The following is a 26,234-nucleotide window of genomic DNA, read 5'->3' as shown; positions in this document are numbered from 1 at the left end:
GCTCAGGGACAAAGCCCAAGCCCAGAGTTCAAGCCCCATGACTGCCCCCCTGGTTCAAAAGCAGGCAAGGGGGCCGGGAGTTTGGCCTAGTGGTAGAGTGCTTGCCTAGCATGCATGAAGGCCCGGGTTCGATTTCTCGGCACCACATACATAGAAAAAAGCTGGAAGTGGTGCTGTGGCTCAAGGGTAGAGCTCTAGCCTTGAGAAAAGTCCAAAGACAGTGCTTAGGCCCTGAATTCAAGCCCCACAACTGGCCAAAAAAAAAAAAAAAAACAGCAAGGCAGAAATATCTTAGAAATATCCTATCTACAGTTAGCTAGCAAAAAGTCAGAAATGAGCTGGGTGCTAGGGGGATAACAGTCTCACAGACTTTCCTGCCCAGGCTGGCCTTTGAACCTCGATTCTGAGATCTCAGCCTCCTGAGACGCTTGGATTACAGAGTGGGCCGCAAGCACCCAGTTGAGTAAATACTATTTTGTAGATCAGATGCACATGGGCACTGTGCTTTTGTGTTCTCTTGTGTCTTTTCATGTATAAAAGCTAGTAATTTTGCAGTCTGCTTTGATTTGTTTCATTTCTGGCATGTGTGTTCAGTGTCCTACCTAGGAAACCATTGTCAAAGTCAAGATAATTGAGAGGAGGAAAAGACAGATATGGAGAAAGAAGCACGGTGAGCAGACAGGAAAAGATAGAAGAGGGTTGAATAACAGAAAGCTAAGAGAGTACCAAAGATGAGTTACCAGAACAGTTAAACTGGAGGGTGGGGGTGGATTCGACCATTGAAACAAGTGGAAAGGTCAGTGCCCCAAATGCCCAGAGCCTGGGGTCATATGGAGCCCATGCTGAGGCTTCCTCACCAACTTCCTGGCCTTGGGAATAATGACCCAGGGTGGCAGGGATTGGTCCCATACCTCACCTCAAAACAGCACGGGTGCCAGACATGGGTGACTCCCACCTGTAATCCTAGCTACTCAAGAGGCTGATATCTGAGGATTGTGGTTCAAAGCTAGCCCCTGAAGGAAAGCCCTTGAGATTCTTATCTCCAATTAACACCAGAAAACTGGAAGTAACACTGTGGTCCAAAATATTAGAGCACTAGCCTTGAGCCAAAAAGTTCAGGGACAGCATACAGGTCCTGAATTCAAGCCCCATGACTGAAGAAAAAAACCAACAGAAAAACAGGTGTGGCCAAGCATGGTGGTTCATGCCTATAATCTTAGCTATTCAGAAGATGGCTGTAGCTCACAGGCAGCTGGGGCAGAAAAACTGATGCCACTCTTATGTACCAGAGTAGGGGGAAAAGCCAGAAATGGCGCTGTGGTTCAAAAGGCAGAATACCAACCAGCCTTGAACAATAAAAGCTGAAGGACAGTGGCCTGGCCCTGAGTTCAAACACCAGCACAAGCACAAGACCGCAAAACAAAACAACAACAATAAGGAGAGGTTCACATTTCAAGGCCAAATAATGCAGGAGCAAAGCCTGTGAATTTGAGATCTGGTGGGGTCTGAGTATTGGGCTGTTTTGGTGTGTGTGTTGCTTTAGGAGAGTGCTACATACAGCAGGGTACAATATCCAGAAAGGTGTTTGGAGGGTTGGGACATGCCAGGTCAATCGGTAGTAGAAGGAGGGGGAGGAAAAATGAAATTCATTCCTCTTCCCACACGGTGCTCTGGGAGTTGGAGGGAAGGCTCACTGAGCCTCTCCTGCTCTGGGCAATGACCGTGAGATACAGGCCACAGCAAGAAGGAGACCCAGCTCTGACGAGAGCCAATGTCCCTGTCAAAGCAATTCCGACATGGTGCCGTTCATCCACAAGGATGAAGACCCCTGCCCCCCGCCCTCTGCACGGCTGCACTGGAATTTCTTCCATACATGAACTTGAAGACTGAAGCCCTGGGTCTGGGAAGTCACCTCACCACCCTGAGCTTCCAAGCCCAGGATAAGCCATCAAAGGAAAAGCCTGGCCATGTTTCCTGGGGCTTCTGTGCCAGCACTGTGGAAGTCCTGGGCCCAGGAAGGGAGGTATCTACCGACATTTAATGACACTAATTCTTTCCATGCTTGGATTGTTCACAATGAGGTGCTGGATTTACAAGCAGAAAATGCAACAAAGCTGAGAACTCAGACCTTGGTGTCTAGCCCAGGTCTGCTCCCAGCCCGGGACAGGAAGCAGAGGGCGAAGGCCATTAGATTGGTTTGACCTGAACGTGGCTAGGCTCTGCTTGGCTTGGAGCTGGCTCGGCAGGAAATGCTTGTTGCCAGGAGTCCCAGACTCTTTGTGTGGTGTTGTTGAGGTGGGGCCACCAAGGCCTCTGGAGAAAGAAAGAGCTAAGCAGTGGCCTTGGTAAGACATGGCCCACTTGCCAGCCCCAGGCTCTCTCCAGGGGAAGACGACTCGCTTGGAGGTTCCCATCCATTTCTGGGGAGGAGGAACTCGGTGTGAACCACAAAAGGAAATGGACTGGGATGCAGCTGCGTAGAGTATGGGCAGCCTGTGAAGGGGCCCCAGAACAGCTGAGGTTTCCTGAGGCCCTGCTGAGTAAGACCACCCTAGCCTGGCTCACCCCCACAGCACTAGTGGACTCCCTGAAGCCAGAGTGGACACGGATGGCCCCAGGGCCCAGGCCAGACAGGGGTCTCTGTCCACTCAGGGGTGGGGGGGCTTGGGTCTGCCTCCCCCTCCAGTCCTACCCTGTAGCGGAGGCACTCTTATGAGCCAGAGCAGCTCTGCAGCTGCCAATCAAAGTTTCACCCCCAAAGAGGGAAGACCAGCCAGGCACGGTGGCTCACGCCTGTAATCCTAGCTACTCAGGAAACTGACATCGGAGGATTCTTGTTCCAAGCCAGCCTGGGAAAGAAAGTTGGAGAGACTCTTATCTCCGATTAACCACCAACCCCCCCCCCTCCAGATATGGTGTGGTACAAGTGGTAGAGCACCAAACCTAAGGACAACGCTTAGGCCTTGAGCTCAAGCTCAGGACTGACAAAAAAATAAAAATAAAAAGGAAGGAAGAAAGAGGAGGAGGAGGAGGAGGAGAAGGAGGAGGAGGAGGAGGAGGAGGAGGAGGAGAATCATTCTACAAACAGAAAGTCCGGAGGTCCATCATCTCAAACAGTGCTGCAGCTCAGCCAGGTTCCAGCCTGGCCAGGCTCAGCCATCCTCAGGTGTGTCTTGGGCATCCCCACATTAGTTGTCTGGGAAGCACTGCTGCAGCCCCAGGCTTCATTAATGTTCCAAGGGCAGGAAAAGGAGAACGCGAAAGCTGCTTTCTCTGAGGACATGTTTGGTTCAGAAAGCCCAGCGAAGTTTTCCTCACGTCTTATTGGCCAGGTCTGGGTGATATGGCCAGCTTCAGTTGCCAGGGAAGCCAGTCTTTGGAGGAGAAAGTCTCTTTGGCTTAGATCATTCATGACTCATGCACTGGGATTTACGCCTTTGGTACTTGAAGCAAACTCAGAGCACTGTGAACACGGGTGGCACACCCCTGTCATCCCAGCTGCTCAGTGGACTAAGATCTGAGGATCGTGGTTCAAAGCCAGCCTGAGCAGGACAATCTGTGAGCCTCTTATCTCCAGCTAATCACCCCAAAAGCCGGAAGTGAAGTTGCAGCTCAAGCAGCAGAACAACAACAGCCTTGAGTAAAAAAAAACTAAGAAACAACACCCAGATCCTGAGTTCAAGCTCTAACCACCACACACACACACACACACACACACACACACACACACACACACACACACACACACACTACGTGTGAAGGGCATTGTTGATCAAATGTCTGATGAACAAGATCATGTGTTTTCTCAATGACAGAAATGAGAAATGATGGAGCGAAGACCCAGAAATATTTCCCAACTTTACCAAAATTATACAACTGGAGCAGTGGTTCTCCAGGTCTGGCTCTGTGGCAGGTGCTCTTAATTTCTCACACCCTTGGGTCCCTGCCGTTTAGGTTCTCAAGAGGAGAATTCACATGGTCAACTCTGCACTCTTGCTCAGCTCTCTCTTGCCCTGGACAAAACCCCCGTGGTTGACTTCAGCACCAGGCCACTTGGTTTTGATATTTGCTGCCTTGCAACATGTTTTAGAGCCAGGAGCGGAAAGCTGCCAATGTTACCTTTTAAAAGGACACCTATCTTTTCTTTTCTTTTGTTTTCCATTTACCATTATCCAGTTCCTAAAGTTCTGGGCAGAATTCCAATGCAAATGGCAGCCATGATGGAAACTGGGGGGAGGAGAGGAACGTGAAAGACCAATTGAGGCCTGGAGAAAGTCAGTCCCTCAGCAACAGTGGCGATATGGAAAGTTCTTTGTTCCTGCCTGTTGGCACTTGGCCTCCAGGATCTGGGTGGGTGTTGCCCTTGGCCAGCTTCCTGCTCAGGTCACGGACAGTGATCGAGAGTGTGCTGGGGAGCAGAGGCCAGCACCAGGCTGTGTCCTTGGGAGTGGATTCAAGACACTTAGGGTACACTCAACCCCATACACCCCACAAGCACGTCTTCCTCCAGCATCCAAAGTGACTCTGTGGAACAGGACTGCTGTACTTCCTACTGCAAAAGGCAACTGAAAAGATGCTTCTGCTGTGTCCTGTGAATTAACCAGTCCCCAACTTTGTATCTGTGCCCTGTGATCTGAGCAAGTCTCAGTCAACTTTGCAACCACCATAGGTTGGTTCCAAGAAAGACCAGACTCATTGATAACCATCTTGAGTTGAAGGCAAACTCTTCTTACCTTAAAGCAAACAGCCCCAAACCCAGAAGACTACCTTGTTTCTTCTCTGTTTGTGTGCTTGCTCTCCTTCAAGCACAAGGACTGAGCCTGTGGCCAGCCAGGGCATACCCGTGACTGTTTCAACTTTGCATACCTTCTTTACCTCCACCCCCAATTCTCCCCACTTAACCTGAGGCCAGCACCTGCACCTCTGAAGACAACTGGAGATGTGCTGAAGGGCTATCTTCTCAAGGCTGCTGGGTACTCACTCTCCTTTCTCTGCCCTTCACCATGTGTCTGTATTTTGCATATGGTGGTACTTGGCCAGACCTCACTAGGAACTCCTGGGACTTTGGGCCTGGAATCTGAAAACCTGATGTCACTACATTACAAGGAGAAAATTGAGGCTTAGAGAATTCCAGTCTCCAAGGTCACACAGTGAAGCTAAAACCAATGGCCTAAGCAAGGGTGGGTACCCTTGGGGACTTAGGGTGTAAAGATATACTGGGAGCCAAAGAGACCCCAGTTCATTCTCAGAGACGTTTTTTAAGCTTTTTTTTTTTTTTTTTTTTTTTTTTTTTTACCAGTCCTAGGGCTTGAACTTAGGGCCTGAGCACTGTCCTTGGGCTTTCTCAAGGCTAGAGCTCTACCACTTGAGCCACAGCACCACTTCCGGCTTTCTCTATGTATGTGGTACCGAGGAATCAAACCCAGGTCTTCATGCATGCTATGCAAGTACTCTACCACTAGGCCAAACTCCCGGCCCCAGAGTTTATTTTGGGGTGGTTTTTTTTGACAAGCTATATAATTCAGAGACCAAAAGCAGGGCTTTCAAGTCTCAGTCAGGTTAGGAGTTCAACCCACATGGCTGTTGCTACAGCTTGCCAACATTGTGAACAGCCCGATGGTAAAGACTAGGGTCTGGGGCCAGAGAGAAGGGCAAAGGCCTGCTCTCCTGTGGTCCAGTGTGTAGTCTTTGCTTCTTGGAACATGTAGAAGATACTCTTCTAAAGGCAAGTGAAGAGAGAGTGATGGAGAGGGTGAGATTGATTGGAATATATTGTATACATGTATGGAGATATTACAGTGAAAATCCACCTTGTGCCAGGCATGGTGGCTCACACCTGTAATCCTAGCTACTCAGGAATGAGATCTGAGAATCAAGGTTCAAAGCCAGCCCAGGCACTAAAGTCTGTGAGACTCTTATCTCCAATTAATCACTAGAAAACAGGAACTGAGGCTGTGGCTCAAGGGGTAGGGTAGTAACCTCGATCTGAAGAGCTCAGAGACAGCACCCAGGCCCAGAGTTCAAGTCCCATGACCCCCCCCAAAAAAAAAAATCCACCTTGTATAGCTAATGTATTCCTTAAAAAAATTATTATTGGGGCCGGGAGTTTAGCCTAGTGGTAAGAGTGTTTGCCTAGCATGCACAAAGAACTGGGTTTGATTCCTCAGTACCACAAAGTTGGAAATGGTGCTGTGGCTTAAGCCACAGGGCTCTAGCCTGGAAAAAGCCCAAGGACAGTGCTCATGCACTGTATTCAAGTCCTGGGACTGGCAAAAAAATACACTAACATGTTTTTTTAATTATTATTATAAAGGTGATGTACAAGCTGGGCCCCGGGAGCTCACGCCTGTAATCCTGGGTAATTCAGGTGGCTGAAATCTTAAGATCGTGGTTCAAAGCCAGCCTTGGCACAAAAGTCCATGAGACTCTAATCTGTAAATTAACCACCAGAAAACCAGAAGTGGTGCTGCAGCTCAATGTGGTAGAGCACTAGCCATGAGCTGAAAAAGCACAGGGTCAGCACTCAGGCCCAGAGTTCAAGCCCCATGATTGACCAAAAACAAACCAACAAGCAAGTAAATAAAGGTTGTATACAGAAGGGTTCACAGCTGTCCTTTGAGATATCATAGTTCACTTATTACAGCTTCGCTGTATTGTGGGTTTAAAAAACAAAACAAGGGCGAGGAGCATGGCCTAGTGATAGGGTACTTGCTTAGTGTGCACAAAGCCCTGGGTTTAATTCTTCAGTACCACATACACAGAAAAAACCGGAAGTGGTGCAATGGCTCATGTGGTAGAATGCTGGCCTTGAGAAAGCTCAAGGACAGTGCCTAGGCCCTGAGTTCAAGCCCCAGGCTGGCAAAACAAGCAGACAAAAACATAGTGATCTCTTTCCTATCTTGGTGGTCTCTCTTGCGTAATAGGTGAAAATCTGCAAAGCAGCAGTTAGTGAACCACAAAATAACAAGGGATGACTATCTAATGCTGCTGCTAGTCACGGATTTTTCACCTGTCTGCAGGGGGCTCTGGGAGATCATTGTCATGTATTAACTGTAGTTAATACATTCTTTTTTTTCCTCTTTTTCTTTTTTTGCCAGTCCTGGGCTTGGGCTCAGGGCCTGAGCACTGTCCTTGGACTTTCTCAAGGCTAGAGTTATACCACTTGAGCCTCAGCACCACTTCCGGCTTTTTTCTATGTATGTGGTACCGAGGAATTGAACCAGGGTCTTCGTGCTTGCTGGGCAAGCACTCTACCACTTGGCCAAACTCCGGGTCCACTTAATACCTTCTTTAGAAAAGGAAAGAAAGGATTAAGTGAAGATCCAGGCACAGCGACTGACCCAACAGACAGACAGACCAACCGACCGACCTTGTCTGTCATCCCAGCACAGGGGTGGTAGAGGCAAGCTGATTGAGTCTGAGACTACTGTGGTAAGACCCTGTGTCAAAACAATCACAAAAGCTGAAGTATGGTGCTACCTGCCCTGGGCCTGTCTGGAGGAGTTAATCCCATGGACCTCTCCCAAAGACATCTTTCCTACCCAGCAACTGCCTTTAGGAGCTGATTTGATTATGCAAATGACCCTTGTTTGCATGAGGCTCCAAGGAATTTAAGGCAAATAGAATGCAGTGTGCAAATCTGGGCATTTTCATGGCGTGCTGGTGCTGGCAGCTACATGACCCAGTCCCAGGGTAGCTCCCTTTCCACACAAGGCCCTGGAACAGCCAGCAGTCCCAGTTTCCCTGGGAGTGACATGCTCCCCTGATGTTCTATGCTAAGGCAGGAGGGAGCCCAGAGAGATAGAGGACATGCCAAGGTCACCCGTGGGGTGGGCGATGGGTCACAGAGCCTCTTCCCTGAGGCTGTTCATTGCCCAGGCTTCAAATATCTTAGACATAGTGCCTGGCTCTGCCATTCCCTAATCTCTCCCCGGCTGCCAGGCTCCACCTAAGGACTTGGAAAGGACTCAAAGCACCAGGGCTAACCTGGCAGATGCAGGGCTCAGGCGCTGGGTCACAATGGCAGGATATCCCCAGGGAGCTGGGCTGGCTGCCCACACAGGGAACACCGGCGTGTGGACTTGGCATCGCTGGAGCAGAAAGCCCGAAAGGGCACCGAAGGGGAAGCTCAGGACAGCTGGGTTTCGGGGAAGAGAATGGCCAGTGCTGTCATGGAAACCATGACTCCAAGCAGTGGGCAGGAGGCCCACAAACAGTCTGAGAGCCAAGGGAAAGGGCCAGGCCTGGTGCCACATGGTCCTGGAGGGCCCAATGGGCAAGGTCTTACCAGGAATCTAGAGCTCCAGACACAGTCCTGTCCCCTTCAGGTGAGATGAGTCAGAGGGGAGGGAGTCCCCAGCTTGCACAGTCAGGCTTGTACCTGGCAGGACAATAGCCTCCAGAGGCAGCCTCTGCCTAGTACTGCTGACCCTCCGCCCCCACCCCAGTCCTGCCCTCAGGGCCAGACCCTCAGTTTCTCCAACAGCCTCTAAAGAAAATAGTTCCCATTTCAAGTTCCTTTTTCAAGTTGTTCCCTAAGGCACAATTTCCAAGGCAAATAGGAGTTTTGTGTTTTAGTTTAACCCAGCTGCCCTGCAGGCAGGCTGCTCAGGCCTTTGCTTCCCAGTAAGGCCTCTCCCCTGTTGCCAAGGTGCTAAGGGATTGTGCCCTTGTGCCTAACGTTTTCGGCAGGTGGGGCGGGGGGGGGGGGGGGGGGGGGGGGTCTAGCACATTATGTAGTCAGAAGCAAATTCCAGGTCCTGTCTGAGCCTTAAACCTGCTGCCTATTGAGAGTTCAAAGTCTGATAAACATAGCTATTGTGTACTAAGAACAATGCAAGCACGTGGACACGGATGCTCATTCTTTCACTTTTCTACTATTTTCAGTATTGGTACTTGATTTACTTTTCTTGTCATATTGTGTTGCCTGTGTTCATTTAACCAACATCGTTGAGAGGCTTGGAAGTTGATTACCAGACTGACCAGATGCTGGGTATTTTTTCTTTTTTTTGCCACTCCTGGGGCTTGAACCAGGGCCTGGGTACTGACCTAGCGTTACTCAACTCGAGCCACAGCACCACTTCCAGCTTTTTCTGTGCATGTAGTATCAAGGAATTGAACCCAGGGCTTCATGCATGCTAGGCAAGTACTCTACCACTCGGCTAAACTCCTGGCCCAGTGGCTGGGTATTAAAATGAAACCCTGAGGGCTGCAAACCTAGCCTCTACCAACAGACATCCCCAGCCTATGGGGCAACTTTCTGCTGAGCCTCATCAGGGGTAGCCCTGTGGAAATCACAGCACCTGCCTGGGAGAATGCACAGCCTTCCCAGGAGAGACAATTTGGAGGCTGCCCATGAGAATTCAAGCAGACAGAGGTGCAGGGCACTGGTTCCTGGGAGAAGCAGGGGATTTCCTAGAGGATTTTGAAGAAAAAAACCGACGAGTTTCTCAGGATAGGTAGCAATATGGGCAAAGGCATTTTGGAGGACATAAGGAAAAGACTGGTGAATGTGACAGGATCTGGGAATGAGATAAGGTTGATCATTTGGTCTTGAAGGACGAGAGGCGGAGTTGATTTTTTTTTTTTTTGGCCAGTCCTGTGGCTTGAACTCAGGGCCTGAGCACAATTCTTGGGCTTTCTCAAGGCTAGCACTCTACCACCTGAGCCCACAGTACCACTTCCGGCTCTTTCTATGTATGTGGTACTGAGGAATCAAACCCAGGGCTTCATGCATGCTAGGCAAGCACTCAACCACTAGGCCAAACTCCCAGGATGGAGTTGATCTTTCTTGGGATAAGCCATAAGGAGTTTTGGAAGGCTCTTGAACAGGGGAGCAAGCAGCTCTAGGGCTGTGTTAGGAAAAGGACAGTCGTAGCAGACAGATAGAGGAAGGCAGGCCTAGAAGGAGCAAGCCCATCCTCTTGACATTCGACATGCTGCGCCTTCCTGAACTCCTGGAGATGCCTCTGTCTATCTGGGGGAGGGAGAGGACAACTTCCTTTCCTCAGTCTGGTCAGGGAGATAAGGGGGTGACAACAGGAAGTTACTTCAAGCTGCTGAGGAGTAAGCAGCAAGCCTGTGGTCCAGCCCTGTCCTTTGTGGGCTTGCGTGGGCCAAGGATGCAAGAGACAAAGGCAATAAGCTCCTTGGGCCTCACTGCACATGTGCCCAGGACCAGCCCTTAGCCAGGCTCTTCTTTGATGACAACCCCTCTTCCCTGGGCTCAGCAGGCTGCTTGGTCTCTGTTTCTCAGGGCAGGAAGGAGCACACGGGGTGTCTACTCTCGGGGGAGGAGGGAAAAGGAGGAGGAGCAGGGCAGGCTGAGTATTTTGCTGCAAGCGAGAGGGAGGCTCCATCCAGGGTGAGCTTCAGCAAAGCTCCAGAGACTAGATCTTCTGCTGGGGGTGGTGCATCAGGCGTGGCCAGACTATAGGAAGTGGTGAGGGGGCAGCCAAGAGAAGGTGAGGCTGGGTAGAATCTCCACCAGGAGCCGAGGGTGGGAAGAAGGTTCCAGACTCGTGGGGTCCTTGGCCTTGGAACCCTGATGGGTGCAGAAGAACCTTACCCCAAGGGATCCCCAAACCAAAGGATCCAGAACAAAGTACTTGTGACGTAGGTCTGAGGATCTTGGGTCCTTTTCTTCTCTACACTGAGTAAAGAATTAGGAGATGAGTCAAAGCATTTGGGCACTGGTAGCTCGCATGTGTAATCCTGGCTACTCAGGAGGCTGAGATCTCAGGGTTGCGATTCAAAGCGGGCCCAGGCTGGAAATTCGGTGCCACTCTTATGTCCAATTAATCACCAGAAAACCAGAAGTGGTGCTGTGGCACCCAGGATCCAAGTTCAAGGCCCAAATAAGTCAAAGCAGAGGCAAAGCTTATTTGAAAGTGTGGGGTAAGGTGTTAGAAAAGATGTGGCTAGCTCTCTAACTACTGATTAACCTCCAATCCAGATTCCAGATTGGAGGGCCACGGTATTCCATGCAAGGTCTGGCCCACTTGCTTTCCTGCAAGGAGGAGGAAGAGGAGAGTTCTTGCTCTCTTGGTGCTAAGAGAGCAAGAAATGGGTTTTGGAAATCAGTAGCCCCATGTAGGCTCATGGGGTATCTCTCTCTTTTCGGGGGGGGGGGGCGTGTGATCTTTCTTTTAGAGCCCTTTTGGGTAAGTGCCAGCTGCTCTAGCATCTGGTCAGGTCACATCCCCCAGGGGCGTGGCTTCACACAGATTATTTTGGTTTGCCCAGGCCTCCCAGAACAGGAAGTCACCATCTCTCCCTATCTTCCCTTTTGCTTCCCTGAAGTGTGAGAAGGCATGGAGTATTACAGGCTCTGAGCAGCTGGAGCCCAAGTCCTCCTATTCCTCCCTGAGGGCCTCTCCAAGCAGGCCCAGGCCCAAGACTCAGAATCAGGGCTTGGCTTCAGGGCTGAGAGAGTGCCACACCACATCTGCTTACCAGGTGCTGCACCTCCAAGTAGAAGGCCAGGCCTAAATCTACTGGGCTGGGTACTTTCTTCTTGAACTCATGATCTTCCTGTTTCCACCTCCCTAGTTCTGGGATCGTGGCTGGCTGCTGTATCCATATTGATGCAATCCCACTTACACATCAAAGGGTCAGTGGTGGGACAGCTTGCCACTCACTCCTCTCCAGAGCAGGCACTGTCCATTGCCTGTAGAACAAAATGGACAGGGCATTCTCCAAAGTTTGCACAGGCTATTCCTTCAGTCAGGAACACTGTTCCCTCCTTGCTTCTAGTTTCAGAAGTGTTACTTTCTCTAGGATACCTCTCCTGACCTCCTGACCTGGGCCTGCCAGGTTTCCCAGGCATGGCTGCCCAACCTACAGTCTGTCCCTACGTGTGGTTACTTGTGATTACAATGGCTTGCTGCCCTCTTGGGGGTTTGGGGAGGTCCATCTCTACAGGGCCTGGCACTGAATCTGATGCATACTGGACCAATGCTACATATTTCTGGTTGAATGATGAGTGGCTGAATGAATTGGACAGAAGTTAGAACCCAGCCTCCGGCCTTTCTCCCAGCCAGCCTCCATCACCTGAGCTAAGCTCAACTTCCCTGCTACTGTCCTGGAGAGGACCCTTCTCAGGGCATAGGGATCCCCACACAAACCTAGCAATTCTCCACCATCCTTACAGGGTTACCTCCATGTCCTGGCCCAGCAAAGGCACCAGCAGCCAAACTCTAAGGAAAGTTGTCAACTTATGACTAATGGGACATCTGGGATGAACTTGGCCTCTCTGGCTCCATGTCCCTCTTTGAATCTCATCATTTCCCTGGGCCTCAGTTTCCCCAATGAGGAGGTTAGGTCTTGATCTCTTGGAGTCTCAGTCAGAGGCAATAAAAAATGTTCAGGGACCAGGAGTTTGGCCTAGTGGTAGAGTGCTTGCCTAGCATGCATGAAGACTCGGGTTCGATTCCTCAGTACTACATACATAGAAAAAAAAAAAGCCGGAAGTGGTGCTGAGGCTCAAGTGGTAGAGCTCTAGCCTTGAGAAAGTCCAAGGACAGAGTCAGGCCCTGAGCTCAAGCCCAGGACTGGCAAAAAAAAAAAAAATGTTCAAGAGCTGGGTGCTAGTATCTCATGCCTGCAATCTAAGCTACTCAGGATGCTAAGATCAGGTTTGAAGTCAGCCAGGGCAGAAAAGTACATGAGACTCTATCTCTAAGTAACCACTAAAAAGCTAGAAATGGAGCTGTGGTTCAAGTGGTAGAGCACTAACCTTAAGCATAGAGGTACAGTGACAGTGCCCAGGCCCTGAGTTCAGGCCTCACAACTGGCCACAAATGTGACACAGGCTGTTGGCATCTCACTTGTTCTTAGGGACCCATGCTACCAACATGTTATGAAAAGATAAAGGACCCGAGGGTGCAAGAGGCCTTTTGTGCCAACAAGTTTAATGCAAATAGCTTGTTCCTCCACGGCAGTAATGTGAGGAAGGGGATGTACCAGGGACCCTCCATCCTCTGTATTGCCTTCTTCCTACCTGAAACTGGTTCTGGTTCACAGGGGTGGGTGGGGGAGGCCATGGGGACTTGCAGGTGGCAGCGCTCACAGTGAACTGCAGATGTAACCTGGTTGCCTGGGACCTCACCGGAGCCCCTAATGCTTAGATGGCTGGCTAACCCAGGGTCAACAAGAAATGGAAAATGGGGTTCCCACATTCCCCACTGGTTTTTATGCTCAAATCTAGGAGGTCTAGTAGAAGTGATCTGGCAATGACCCAAGTCTCCTGCATTCACACACGTCTCACCACCCACCTACTTCACTCACCTAGCACAGTTCAGAGATAAATTTAAATTTGAAGAGTTTTGAGGCCTGTCCCTCATGGCTCATGCCTGTAATTGTAGCCATTCAGGCAGCTGAGAGCTTAGGAACAAGGTTCAAAACCAGCCCAGGCAGGAAAGTCTAGGAAATTTATATCTCCCATTAATCAGCAAAACTGCCAAAGTAGAACTGTAGCTCAACTGGTAAAGTACCAGCCTTTAGTGAAAAAGCCAAGAGTGTGAGGCCATGAGTTCAAGTCTCAGTACCAGTACAAAATAAATGACAGTTTCAAGGTGGCCACAGCAAAGCATGAAAGTTCTGCTTCGGACATCTAGTCCTATGTAAATGTATAAGCTGAAGTACATTTAAATGGTCTGGAATGAGAAGAACAGGAACTCTTACTCAGGATTGATGCAGAATTCAATGATGTGATTACTGTATTGCTTTTATGCCTTGTAGTAGCTGGGAATTAAGCCCAGGGGTTTGCACTTGCCACAGAGCTACACCTCATTCCCAAATGAGGTAAATATTATCAGGTACCAGTGGCTATGGTACCACCATAGCTTTTCAGGAGGCTGAGATCTGAGGATCAAGGTTCCATGCTAGCTGAGGCAGAGAAGGCTGAGCAAGAGCAAGAGATCCCCAATCCCAGCAAGCGTACTGACACCAAAAAAGTGGAGGTAATTCTTTTTTTGTTTTGTTTTGCGACCAGGGCTGGGACTCTCCTAATTAAGGCACACCTCCACTTCTGTCTTTTTGGTGTCTAATTGGACATAGGAATCTCAAAGAATTTTCTGTCCAGGTCGGCTTCAAACCCTGATACCCAGAGCTCAGTGTCCTGCATAGCAAAGATCCTAACATGAGCCACTGGTGCCTTACTTCTTTGTAAGATAAAAATCTCATCCTGTAGCATGGGCTGGCCCTAGCACCATGTAGCCAAAGCTGATCTCAGACTTAAGGTATTTTTGACTCAGCCTCTCAAGGGAGGGATGGGTTTTAAGGATATGATACCAGAGTATATCCAACTTCTAACCTAACAAGATGGCTATCCAGGCTTCAGTAGCTACTAGTTGGGCTGCCACGTTACTAGTGGTAAGAATATTTACCTCAGCATTCCAACAAAATCCAAGTCAGTCGTTCTTATTGGCTAACTTCTGGTCATATGTTCCTCCCGATCCTACCAATCTCTGTGAGCAGGGAAATGTAGGTTCGCTGTGGCTAGGACAGTCATATACTTACCTCTGGACCTAGGAAATTGGGTTCATTCGATGGAAATCACAGGGGTTGGGGAGGAAAGGGCGAGATTATCCTGAGCCCTGGGAGTAGGCTTATTATCCCCCATGTGGCTGAGACCATTCCCCAACCATTTTTCTTCTTTCTGAAGGCAGCTAGACTAAACTTCTCAGCTTCTCTTGAAGTTGAGTGAGGACATATCACTGAATTCTGACCCATGGAATGAGAGAAGAAATTACCTTATCACCTCCGGGTCCTCCAGTGCCACCTCCATGTTCCTTTTCCTTACCCTTGCTTGAGGCTGTAGGTGGTGACCTCAACCACACTGAAGATGGCAGAGCCACAAAGGGAAGGGGTGTCAGCATCACCAGTGCTCATGAACCGTGGTCCAAATACCAGGCTTCTAGGCACAATCCTTAAGCAAGGGCTTAAGCCTTCTACAGTCGATGGCTTAGGTTCCATCTAGGTTAGGCTTCAGTACTGAGATCTTCCCCACACCTAGCAGCTAAAGCCAGTGGACAGTGTGTGATTTCTCACCTTGCCCGGCCCAACTCAGAACCATTAGTGAAGAATGTCCACCAGAGCCCCAGATTTGCCTTGGCCCAGCTCTTCAGCTTCTTCAACACAGATTCACCTCTCCCTGGCAGTCCTTTTCCCATACCAACACCACAGGAGACTTCTGAGGGTGTTATTGTCGTTGCTGTTTTTGGTTGTGTGTGTGTGTGTGTGTGTGTGTGTGTGTGTGTACTGATACTGCAGCTTGAGCTCAGGGCCTTTTGCTCAAGGCGGTCTACCACATAACCTATAACTACACTTCAACTTTTTGCTGGTTAACTGGAGATAAGAGTTTCATGGACTTTTTTCCCCAGGCTGGATTTGAACCACAATCCTTAGAGCTCAGCCTCCTGAGAAATTAGGGCTACTGGCATGAGCCTCCAGCACCTGTCGCATGGGAGAGTTTTCTAGAAGCCATTATTACATTGTTTTAAAGTCTTCAAGCCTTTCTTTGGTTTGTTGTATTTCTGGATCTTTATTTAGGAAGTTTCAACCTGTGCCAAGGAGCCCCAGTGTTTCCTTTATCCCTTCCTGTAATATTCTCAGGGTATCTGATCTTAAATTGAGGATTTTGATCCATTTGGAATTAATTCTGGGGCAGGGTGATATACCAGGCTCTAACTTCAGTTAGAGCTTTTCTACACATGTATAAGACCATTCGTTGAAGAGGCTGTCTTTCTTCCATCCTGTGTTTTGGCTCCCTTATCAAACGTCTGTGGGTTCATTTCTGGGTCTTTAAATCCTAAATAAAGACCCAGAAACACAAAATATCAAAGAAAGGATAGAAAAACGGGATTGCATGAAATTGCAGAGTTTCTGCATGGCAAAGGACATAGCTAACAAAATAAATAGAAAGCACACAGACAGATCTGTTGGATCTGTTAGACAGCTAACAGATCTTTACTAACAGACAAAGGCCTCAATATCTAAAATATACTTAGAGCTAATAAATTAAAACCGCCAGAAACAAATCCTCAAAGAAATAACTTAAAGAGAAACACTTCTGTGAAGAAGAAAGAAGAATGGTCAATGTTCAATGTTTCTGGCTATTAAAGAAATGCAAATCAAAATGACATTGAGATTCCACAGCACTCTAATTAGAATGCCCATTATCAAGAAAAATAATAATGACAGATTCTGGCAGGGATGTGGCCCAAAGGAAATGCTACTACACTGTTCGTGGGAATGTAAACTTGTTCAACCACTCTGGAAAGCAGTTTGGAGGTTCTTCAAAAAACTAAACATAAAGCTCTCCTATGACCCAGAGACTGGACTCTTGGGCATTTATGCAAATGACCACAGAAACAAGGCCCCACTAAAGCTACCAGCACAACCATGTTCATTGCAGCATTGTTTACCACAGCTAAGATATGGAACCAACCCAGATGCCCCTCAGATGAATAGATCAAGAAAATGTGGTATGGGCCGGAATTTGGCCTAGTGGTAGAGTGCTTGCCTAGCATGCACGAAGACCTGGGTTTGATTCCTCAGTACTATATACATAGAAAAAGCCGGAAGTGGTGCTGAGGCTCAAGTGGTAGAGTTGTAGTCTTGAGAAAGTCCAAGAACAGTGCTCAGGCCCTGACCTCAAGCCCAGGACTGGCAAAAAAAAAAAATAGGAAAAAGAAAAAGAAAATGTGGTATGGGGCTGGAGATGTGGCTTGGTGGTAGAGTGTTTGCCTAACATTCATGAAGCCTTGGGTTCGATTCCTCAGTACCACATAAACAGAAAAAATCAGAAATGGTGCGGTAGCTCAAGTGGTGGAGTGCTAGCCTTGAGCACAGAGGCTCAGGGGCAGAGCCTAGGTCCCACGTTCAAGCCCCAGGACCAGAAAAAAAAAAAAAAACAGAAAAAGAAAAGAAATGTGATATACAGGCAAAATGTGATAGAGGAGCTGGGTGTGGTGAGTCACACCTGTAATCCTAGCTACTCAGGAGGTTGAGATCTGAGGATCAAGGTTCAAAGCTAGCCAGGCCACAAAAGGACCTGAGACTCTTATCTCCAATTAACCTCTAGAAAACGGGAAGTGGGGCTTGGCTCAAGGATAGGGCAGGTAGCCTGGAGCTGAAGAGATCAGGGAAAATGCCCAGGCCTAGTTCAAGCCCCATGACCCACCTCCCCCTGCCAAAAAAAAAAAACGTGGTAGAGATGCAAATTTCTGCGCTTTCATTGGAAAGAATGACATTGCCCCATTGATAGGGAAATGGAAGGACCTGGGGAAAAATATATTAAGCAAAGCAAGCCAGACTCAAAGAAACATAGTATTCGATAATTACAGATTTTGCCAATAACCACACAGACACCCAGACATCCAGGTACAGGGGTGACCTATATAACCTGTGGGGTTTGGGGGGTAGAGAGGAGGAGGAGATTCTAGGGTGGACGCGAGGACTAGGGGCTTCACATGGCGGGCCAGGATTTATGGATACTGTCCAAATGGTAGAAAAGGGGTCTGTGGTTGTTCAGACCTGAAGGTCACTTTGGGGAGATGCTGTGGCCCAAATGGTTTATGGCTACCCAGGGGAGTGCCATCCCAAGGTAAAGGGGTAGAAACTAGTTATTTACTGCCCTAATTGGGGCTTGGTGTTGTTTGTGTAGCGCTTTCTAAGCTGCTAGAGAGGAGGGCCCTGGGCCTATAGCATCACCATTACATAAGGCTGCAGGTTTCCCTCATAATGAGATTATGTCTATGGTATTCTTAGCAGAGGATCCCAACAGCTTAATCACTAGGTGCATAGGACCATATAAAATGAAGCTTAACAAAATGAGCTCCAAGAAATGGAAACGAGAGGTGTTTTTTTGTTGTTGTTTCTTTTTGCCAGTCCTGGGCCTTCAGGGCCTAAGCACTGACTTTGTGCTTTCTCAAGGCTGGAGCCCTACCACTTGAGCCACAGCACCACTTCTGGCTTTTCTATGTATGTGGTATGGACAAATTGAACCTGGGTCTTCGTGCATGCTAGGCAAGCACTCTACCACTAGGCCAAACTCCGGCCCAAGGTTTTTATAATGTATTGTTTGCTTTTCTTTTCCCTTTTGGTTTATGTACTGTTGTCACCGTGTTTTATTTCTGTACCTCTTGTCTTGTATATAAATTTATCTGATCTGCAGAAGGGAAGGGAGATCACATAAATGGTGATACTTTGTAGACACTATGTTGGAAATGAACTTGGGAGGAAGTGGAAAGTGAAAATAAGGGAGAGGGTAACACTGTTAAAAAAAAGTACTCATTACCTTACTTATGTAACTGTAACCCCTCTGCACATCACCTTTAAAATGAAAAATAAAATCGTTTTCAATACAAGATCCAGGGAAATTCTTGTGTGTGCACCATGCTTCTTGGACCTGCTCTCCTGACTCCTGCTCCCACTCTGTGGTTTGCCAGTCAGTGAGGGACTGGATCTCTATCCTTAGCAAATAATTGAGCCCCCCGCCCTCTTCAACTTGTGACTTGTGCTACTCTGGACTGCCTGCAACATCCTCATCTTCCTGTGTCCAGTTCCTTCTAGGGAAGATCTGCCTTTTCCCAGTGCCATCCTGGTTCCCTGGTAAAGCATCCAAGCAGGTGTCTGCAGTGTGTTCTACCACCATCTGCTCCTATGGGCCTCTTGGGAAGAGCTGGGTGCCAGGTTTGGAGGTCTGAGTTCATGGCTGCTTGGAGATGAACAAGATAGACTTGTTCTGTAGGCAGCTTGCCTGTGTTCATTTAATTCTGCCACCAGCTGCTTGTCCAGAAACAGACAGAGGACATAACTGGGGACAGACAAGTACCTGAGCAGGTATGGGAGTGAGCGTGGCTGCATGTGATTTGGTGGGAGTTGAGAATGTCCAGAGGTTGTGATAGGAGCAGTTTGAGCAGTGGACACTGATGGCATACCAGCCCACCAGGCAGGAGCCACAGCTGCTCTACTGCTTGTGATTTGGAGGTAGGCTGGGGTAGGCAGGAGAAAGGAAGGAAGCAAGGGCCAGGCAGACAGAGCAAACAATCAGTCCTTCTGGCCCTACCTGCTAGCAAGTGACCCGCTCAGCGCGAAGGGTGGGTGCAGTGGGAGTGGCTTGGGTGAAGTCAGACCCCAGGATGTTTGTCTCTGAGAGAGGAGGAGAGTCTGGCGGCTTGAGTTTCTTTGGCTTCGTGTTTCTGGGAAGGTCGTCTCGAATGGAGAGCTCTGGGTTCTGTCCCCAGCCTAGGCCTGCCTGCTATTTTCCCCCTTCGCAGGCTAGGCGTCTTGTGATGTGTTGTGTCTGTGTGATGTGGTGCAGGAGGGGAAAGGCCAGGGTGACAGCACCTGGGGATACTGGACTTCAGATCCAAAAGACAGCACAGGCTTAAGAAGACACAACTGAGCCCTGGCTCAGGGTGACCCCCCCCCAAACCCTCGCAGAGCTGCTGAGTGAACCCGCCAACCCTCCTTAGTGTGCGGCAGAGTGGGGAGGGGTGGAGGCAGGATAAAGAGGAGGGCCAGTGCAGCCGGGGAGCTGGGGCTCAGGTCAAGCGACCCAGGCTGAGCCTGCAGCGGCGGCGCGCACAGCCACACTGGAACCCCGGCTCCTGGGCGGTCCAGCCCGCGTCGGGCCTTCCGAGGGGCCGTGATCCCATCAGGCTGGACCTTCCGCCTCCTCACAGCCTCCTCATCTGCTCTGGATCCCCTCCAGTACATGCTGGAGTGGGGCCGTCTGTTCCACCCTCCCCCCGGGGCCAGGGCCTCTGAGCCCGGCCCCTCGCCGGGCCGAGCCGGCTTTCCCTCCTCCGCTCTGGACCAGGAGGAGCAGCCGTCCTCGCAGGCCGTCCGGGGACGGGATGGAGACGCCCGACGGCACCGGGCCGCGTCCTCGGGAACCCGTTTAGCCGCAGGTTTCGGGCTGCCTCTAGATCCCACTCGGGCTGCGCGGATTGGTCGGGACGCGTAGCTTTCCTTCCTTGCTCCCCGGGGCCCCGGGGCTCGCGGTGCCGCCCCCTCCGGCCCCAGCCTCAGTGTCCCCTCCGGGCCGGCGGGCGGGCGGCGGGGCGGGGCCGCGGCTCGGAGGGCGGCCGGAAGGGGTGTGGGTGCGGGCGGGCCCCGCGCCGCCCCGCCCCGGGGAGGGCGCCCCGGGCGCCGCATCCTGGCGCGGGCCGCGCTCGCCGCCACTGCCGTCGGGGAAGGTCCCGGCGCGGACATGGCCTCGCACGGCGCCCGCCCGAGCTGCGGCCCGCGCCCGGCGCAGTAGCCCCGGACAGGTGGCGGCCGGCCGGCCGGCGGGCGGCATGGAGGAGGCGCACCTGCTCGCGGCCGCCGACGTGCTGCGCCGCTTCTCCGTGAGCGCCGAGCGCGGCCTGAGCCCCGCGCAGGTCACCGGCGCGCGGGAGCGCCACGGCCCCAACGGTGAGCGGGCCCGGGCGGGGAGCGCCCCGCGGACGCGCGGCCGGGCAGGAAGCGGGGCTCCGGAAGCCGGGGCGGAGGCTCGGCCGGCGCGGGGGGCCGCGCCGTCCCCGGGCGTGGGGCGGCTCGGGCTGGGGTCGGCGCCCTCCGGCCCCGCGCCCCGGCCCGGCTCGCCCCTCGCGCCCTGGCGCCCGTTCCGTGCTCCTCTGCCCCCCACCCCGAACCCCGCCCGTCCGGGCAGGTGCGGCCGCCACGCCTGCGGGTACCGCCTGGGGCAGCGCCCGGCCTGGCGCTCCCCGACCCTAGCCCGGCGCCCCCCGCCCCGAGGCGCAGCCTGCCCGAGCGCCCCCGTCCCCCGCCTCTGCCCGGCTCTTCCTCTTTCTGCCCCGGGGGCGGATGTGGCTGGCGGAGACCAGGGGCGCAATGCACTGCTGTGGCGGGAGCCCCAGCGTCCTGGGGCGGCCGATCGGGGACCTCAGGGGTTGGGGGGGCTTCCCAGAGGGGCCCTTGGCTGGGGACCTGGAGGAAGCCTCCCCGCCGGAGCCGCCCAGCCGGCACTGCGGACCAGACGTGGAGGCTGGAGGCTCCGCGGCGGAGGCTGGAACTGGAGCAGCCTCCGGCCGGTGGACCTCTGGGCTGGACCCGCTGCCCCTGCGCCCCGCGCGCTTCCCGTCCGCCTGCCTGCGGGGAGAGGAGCCTGCGGGGACGCGCGCGGGGACGCCGGGCCTCGCCCTTTCTCCGCCCCGCCACCCCAGGCGCTCAGGCCGGGTGGGAAATTATGAAGAGCTGTCAGAAAAGGCGCTTTGGGGTTTGTATTGGTTTATGAAAACCACCTCTTATGTAAATATTATCTTTCTGAAGCAGAAATCCTTTTTCCAGAAAAAAAATTAGTTGCTATATTTAGGCAAGCTGTGGGAGGAACCGGGGAGATAAATATTATTTAATATCCCCCTTTAATGACTTGGCAGGAAAGGCGTCCTCAGCTTTGGGAGGACAGGGCCGGCTGGGCCTGGGGCAGAGCTGGGGTCCCTCTCCCACCTCCGGCGATGCGGGGACCTCTAGCCTGGCTCCACGGAAGGCTGGAGGCGCAGCCCTCGCTTCTGTCCCGGGAGTCACAGACCCTGTTCCCACAAGACCCTGGCTGAATCCCTGGTTCTAGCTGGACTCTACTGTGTCTCCACTGGGGGAGTGAGGCTGCCCCCTGGCCCCTGCTCGGCATTTTATCCTGGTGAGGCTCTGGGAGGTCCTGTGAGCCCCCCCATCCCCACCCCAGGTCTATGTACTGGCCCTGGTTAAAGATGGTGGTGTGGGTCCAGAGGAAGTGCTGTGTGCTGGAAGGGTTGAGAGCATTGCTAGGCTCCGGTATGAAAATAAAAACTCGTGTCCATTGAACACCTACTATGTGACAAGACACCGTGGAGAGCCAGCTGCCCTATGCTGTCCATCAGCGCTGTACTGCCTAGGGAGGTGGCTTGAGTAGTGCCTCTGTTACCAGAGCCTCCGAGATGGGTTGACCCCTTCCTTCCCTAGCCTGGACCCTCTGTGGCCCCATAATCCTGGTCCAGCCTTCAGTCTCTCTGGGTCTTGCTCTTCCACTTACAGTGAGACCCACCTCCCTCTCTCTCCTGGTACTGTGGCTTAGCTTTTTTAGCCAAGGCTGGTGCTTTACCACTTGAACCACCCCTCCACTTCTGGTCTTTTGCTGATTAATTGGACATAAGAGTCTCATGGACTTTTCTACTCAGGGCTGGCTTTGAACCAGGACCCACAGATCTCAGCCTTCTGAGTGGCTAGGATTGCAGGTGAGAGGCCCCAGCACCTGGGTAGGACCATTTCTTTGGGTTGTTTGTGCTTCTTGGGTGAGATCACGTCTCCGGCTGCAGCAGATGAGGTGGGCAGGCAGCCAAGTCAGAACCCGAGTGGTAGAGTAGGTGGGGCTGCGGGTGAAGGGACACCCCAGGGATGAGTGTTCTCCCCCTCCCCCCAGGCATCTGTGCACCTGCACTGTCGTTAGCACTGGAAACCACAAGGCAGTCATTTGCTTAAGTCCTAAAGTTTGCAAATTCTCCCTGGGACTTGGTGAAAATAGAAGTGGGGGTTAGCTCTCACCCTCCCCTCCCCACTCCCTCTAACCTCAGAGTCTAGGTGGCCTAGCCAGTGAGTCTGCCAGACTGTGCCAGCTCAGACTCCCTATACTCATGAAATGCCTCCTTTGCCTGGCACTGGGAATGGATTCACACAGCGCCAGCAGAGCAGACGCGTGGGGGCATTGGCATCTTTTAAATCAAGTTCATTTACATTTTTTTCATCTACTTGTTTATTATTTATTTGGGCTCACTGTGTAGCCCAGACATTAGCCTCCTCAATGCTGAGATTACTGGCACATGCCACCATATCTGGTTCCATTCATTTTCATTAATTGTGTGTGTGTGTCCATGTGTGCATGCCCGCCAATCCTGGGGCTTTGGCCCTGTTCTTGAGCTTTCTCAAGGCTAGTACTCTACCACTTGAGCCACAGCACCGTTTCCGGCTTTTTCTGTTTATATGGTACTGAGGAATGGAACCCAGGGCTTCATGCATGCTAGGCAAGCACTCTACCACTAAGCCACATTCCCAGCCCTTAATTTAAAAAAAAATAATTTTGACCATATTGGACTTTTGAACTTGGTCCTGATCTTGTAACTTAGGCACTCTCCTGCTTGAACTATGCCTCCCAACCCTTTAGGCTTTATACATTTTAGGCAGGGTGAGCCTTGGGCTGTAGTCCTCTTCCTTCCAGGCTCTGGAGTACCCAGGATGACAGATTCATACTACTCTACTTAATTTGTTGAGATGAGAGTCTTAACTTTTTGTCCAGACTAGCCTCAAACTCATCTCTACCTCCTGAGTAGCTGGGATTAAATTATATGTGTGTGTGTTTGCGCGAGCCGCCACACCCAGCCAAATCTATTGTTTGAATAACTTACATACAGTATAACCTTCAGAAGATACAAAAGTTCTACAGTAAGGTCTCCTGAGCCCTGTCCTAGTGTCCCCAATTCCTCTCCCTTCTTCTAAGGTAGTCTGAGTGCTGTGGCCCCAGCTGTAGGCTCTAGGGTCTTTTTTTCTCTGGAAAGGGAGGGGATTATATGAGCTTTTTTGCCCTGCTTCCAACTTTACTGTGCTCTTGGAGAGGATCTCATGAGGAGCCTTCTTGGGAGCTTCCTGGAGTACACATGGGCTTGACCCCAGGCCCCACTTCTTCGTTGTTGTCTGTGGGGCTTGAACTCAGGGCCTGGGTGCTGTCCCTGAGCTCATTTTTACACAAGTTTATGCTGTAGCCCTTGGAGCCATAGCAGCTCTACTTCCGGCTTTTGAGTGGTTAATTGGAGATAAGAGTCTCACTGGGACTTTTCTGCCCCAGTTGGCTTTGAACTGCTATCTTCAGATCTCAGCTCCTAAGCAGCTATGATTCCAGGCATGAGCCATGGTTTCCGGGGTCAGTTCCCATTTCTGATGGTCTTTAGCTTCTATAACATGGCAGCATTACAAGGATTATAGACTGCAGATTACATGGTTTTGTACAACATCGCAGGATTTTGAATTTTTCAAGAGGGAGAGGGTGTTTTCTAGCACATCATCGGCTGGTAACTTGCTGTCCATGATGTCCAGTCAGCTGACCTGCCCACTCCCTGCTGCCTGGCCAGTGCTGTGAGGCTGACATAGCGATCTGGAGGAATGTCCTCTGCTAGTTTTCCTTTGCCTTTCTTCTGTTTGCCATTCAGGCCTGGCATCGTGGTAGGTTCAGGAACTGTCTAGTTCTGTGTGGCTGTGAGCGGGCTGCTTGTCTTCCTCGCTGGATGTGGGCCAAGGCCAGAGGCTGGTCTGGGTTGGGCATATCCTGCCACGCAGGTCTGCACCCGAGGCCCTGGAGAGCCCAAGGTTGCAGAGTGAGCTGCCAACCAGCCGGAACCTCTTCTTCCCAGGCCTCATGCTACCCATCTGTGTCATGGGTACAGCGACCCACAGCTGCTTCAGAATGATGAGAGGGTAGCCTGGCTCAGGCCCTACCAGTGCTGTCTGGGCTGTGGCCTTATTTTCTGCCAGCCCAGGCCCAGTTGCCATTGGGACTTAGGAAACCCATATGCATGAGCCTGGAAACCAGGCCATGAGAGTGGGTGAGGAGGGCAATTGGAGTGGCCTCATTCACTGGGTGACCGCTGTGTAGCCCAGATGGGACCTGAGATCCCCTAGGGACCTTACAGGACCTGATGCTGACTCCTGAGGGGAGGGCTCAGGGTGTTTCATGTTGCGCTCTGGATGTCAGGCCTGGGGGCCTTGCTAGGTAGGCTGGAATCCCTTCCCCATTTCACCCCTCCCCCTCCCCCCTCCGTGGATCCCCTCTGTCCTTGAGGCAGGGCCAGGTCCACCCCACAGTGCAACAAGCCACACTGGTCTTGCTTTGAAGCCAACTAGGCCGCCAACCCTCTGAAAAGCCACAGGCCCCTGAGTGGCCCCCGCAGAGGGCACGGGGACAGGCTGTCCACTCCAGGAAGACCTGGAGACAACAGGGCCAGGTGGGCTGGGCGGGCTCTGCCCAGCAGGGCCTCTCCCTGCCTCTCTAAGTGACTATTTAATTGCTCTGTAAATTTACCTTGGAGGAAGATCTTGGTGAGCGCCCGCCTCTCCTAGCTGGTACTGACATTTAGAAGTCGAAATTCCAGTTTCCAGTGTGGTGAGGAGGAAGGAATCCAGGTGGGATTAAGGGAGCAGGTGGTGCACTCACCTGGGGGGGTAGCCCCTGGGCACCCCGGCCTGCCACTCTGCTTCTCCCTGGCTCCAGGCAGAGAACAGGGTCTGGCCTAATGCAGGAGCAACTGAATAAACAATGACTGGGTCCAGGAGGCCTCTGGAGGACACAGCCTGCAGGCGCCCTCCTGGTGGCAGAACTGCTGACTGGTCAGACCTAGGGCAGTAGGGAGCAAAGCTTGCTGGAAGCAGGGGTTCTGATGAGAAAGGGACCCCTTTCTCTCCTGTCTGATGGAAGGAGTGGAGGGGCCCGGGTGCTCCCACCCAGCTGCAGAGAGATGGCGGCCAGGACAGGGGTGAGATTTTTGTCAGGGCAGGTCTAGAAGACCCAGAAGGATCTGGAAGCCTGTCTTAAGACAGCTGGAGACACGGGACTGAGCACAGTCCCGCCCCACACAGCCAGTGGTTTGAGGGCTGTGCTGCCCACATGCTTTTCCTCAGTCATTCAGTGCCCACGAGGCACCGAGGGGAAACAGTACGGAACCTGTGGCCGCAGCACTCACAAGGCATCGAGGAGGGTGTGCATTCTAGCTCTGTGAATGGGCTGTGGCCAGCTTCCCTTGCTCCAGACCTCCACTTCCAGCTTTTCGTTGGTTACTTGAAGATACAAGTTTCTCACACTTTTCTGCCTAGGCTGGCCTCGATCCTCAGATCTCAGCCACCTGAGTAGCTAAGATTATTGGCGTGAGCCGCGGGTGCCCCACCTTTTTACACTCTACTCCTGGACCTGGAGTCTATACACCAAATCCTAGGCTTCCCAGTTCTGGCAACAATGCCCGGAGTAGCTGGGGGAAGTCTCCCTGTCCTGGCAAAATGCCCAGGTGAGAATAAAGAGGCCATGTGACTCAGGGCTAGCCCCGTCCGGCCTGCCCGGAGGAACACCTGTCACTAATCTCTGCCCATCTCTGGGGCTGGCAGCGAATACTGAGCAGGCAGGTGAGGCATTTCCCTACCTAGAAAACCGGTACCCATCACTGCTGAGGGCACAAGGCCACTATTTCAAGGGGACTTTACCCAGGCCC

General features: G+C 51.8%; 1 protein-coding gene across 1 annotated transcript in view; it reads left to right on the top strand.

Moving 5' to 3' along the window:
- The first annotated feature begins 20,263 nt into the window (after positions 1–20,263).
- The window catches only part of Atp2a3 (ATPase sarcoplasmic/endoplasmic reticulum Ca2+ transporting 3), a 33,260-nt gene continuing 27,289 nt past the window's right edge, over positions 20,264–26,234 (top strand). Inside the window, exon 1 of the mRNA XM_090349330.1 lies at positions 20,264–20,427. Within this exon, the coding sequence (XP_090205456.1) occupies positions 20,310–20,427 (118 nt within the window). The 5' untranslated portion in view covers positions 20,264–20,309. The remainder of the gene's footprint in view (positions 20,428–26,234) is intronic.

Source organism: Megascapheus bottae, chromosome 17 (genome assembly GCF_031878675.1).
Source record: "Megascapheus bottae isolate mThoBot1 chromosome 17, mThoBot2.hap1, whole genome shotgun sequence".
NCBI classification, from domain to species: domain Eukaryota; kingdom Metazoa; phylum Chordata; class Mammalia; order Rodentia; family Geomyidae; genus Megascapheus; species Megascapheus bottae.
The sequence above is the reverse complement of the archived record's forward strand: the minus strand, read 5'-3'. Positions and strand labels throughout refer to the sequence as shown.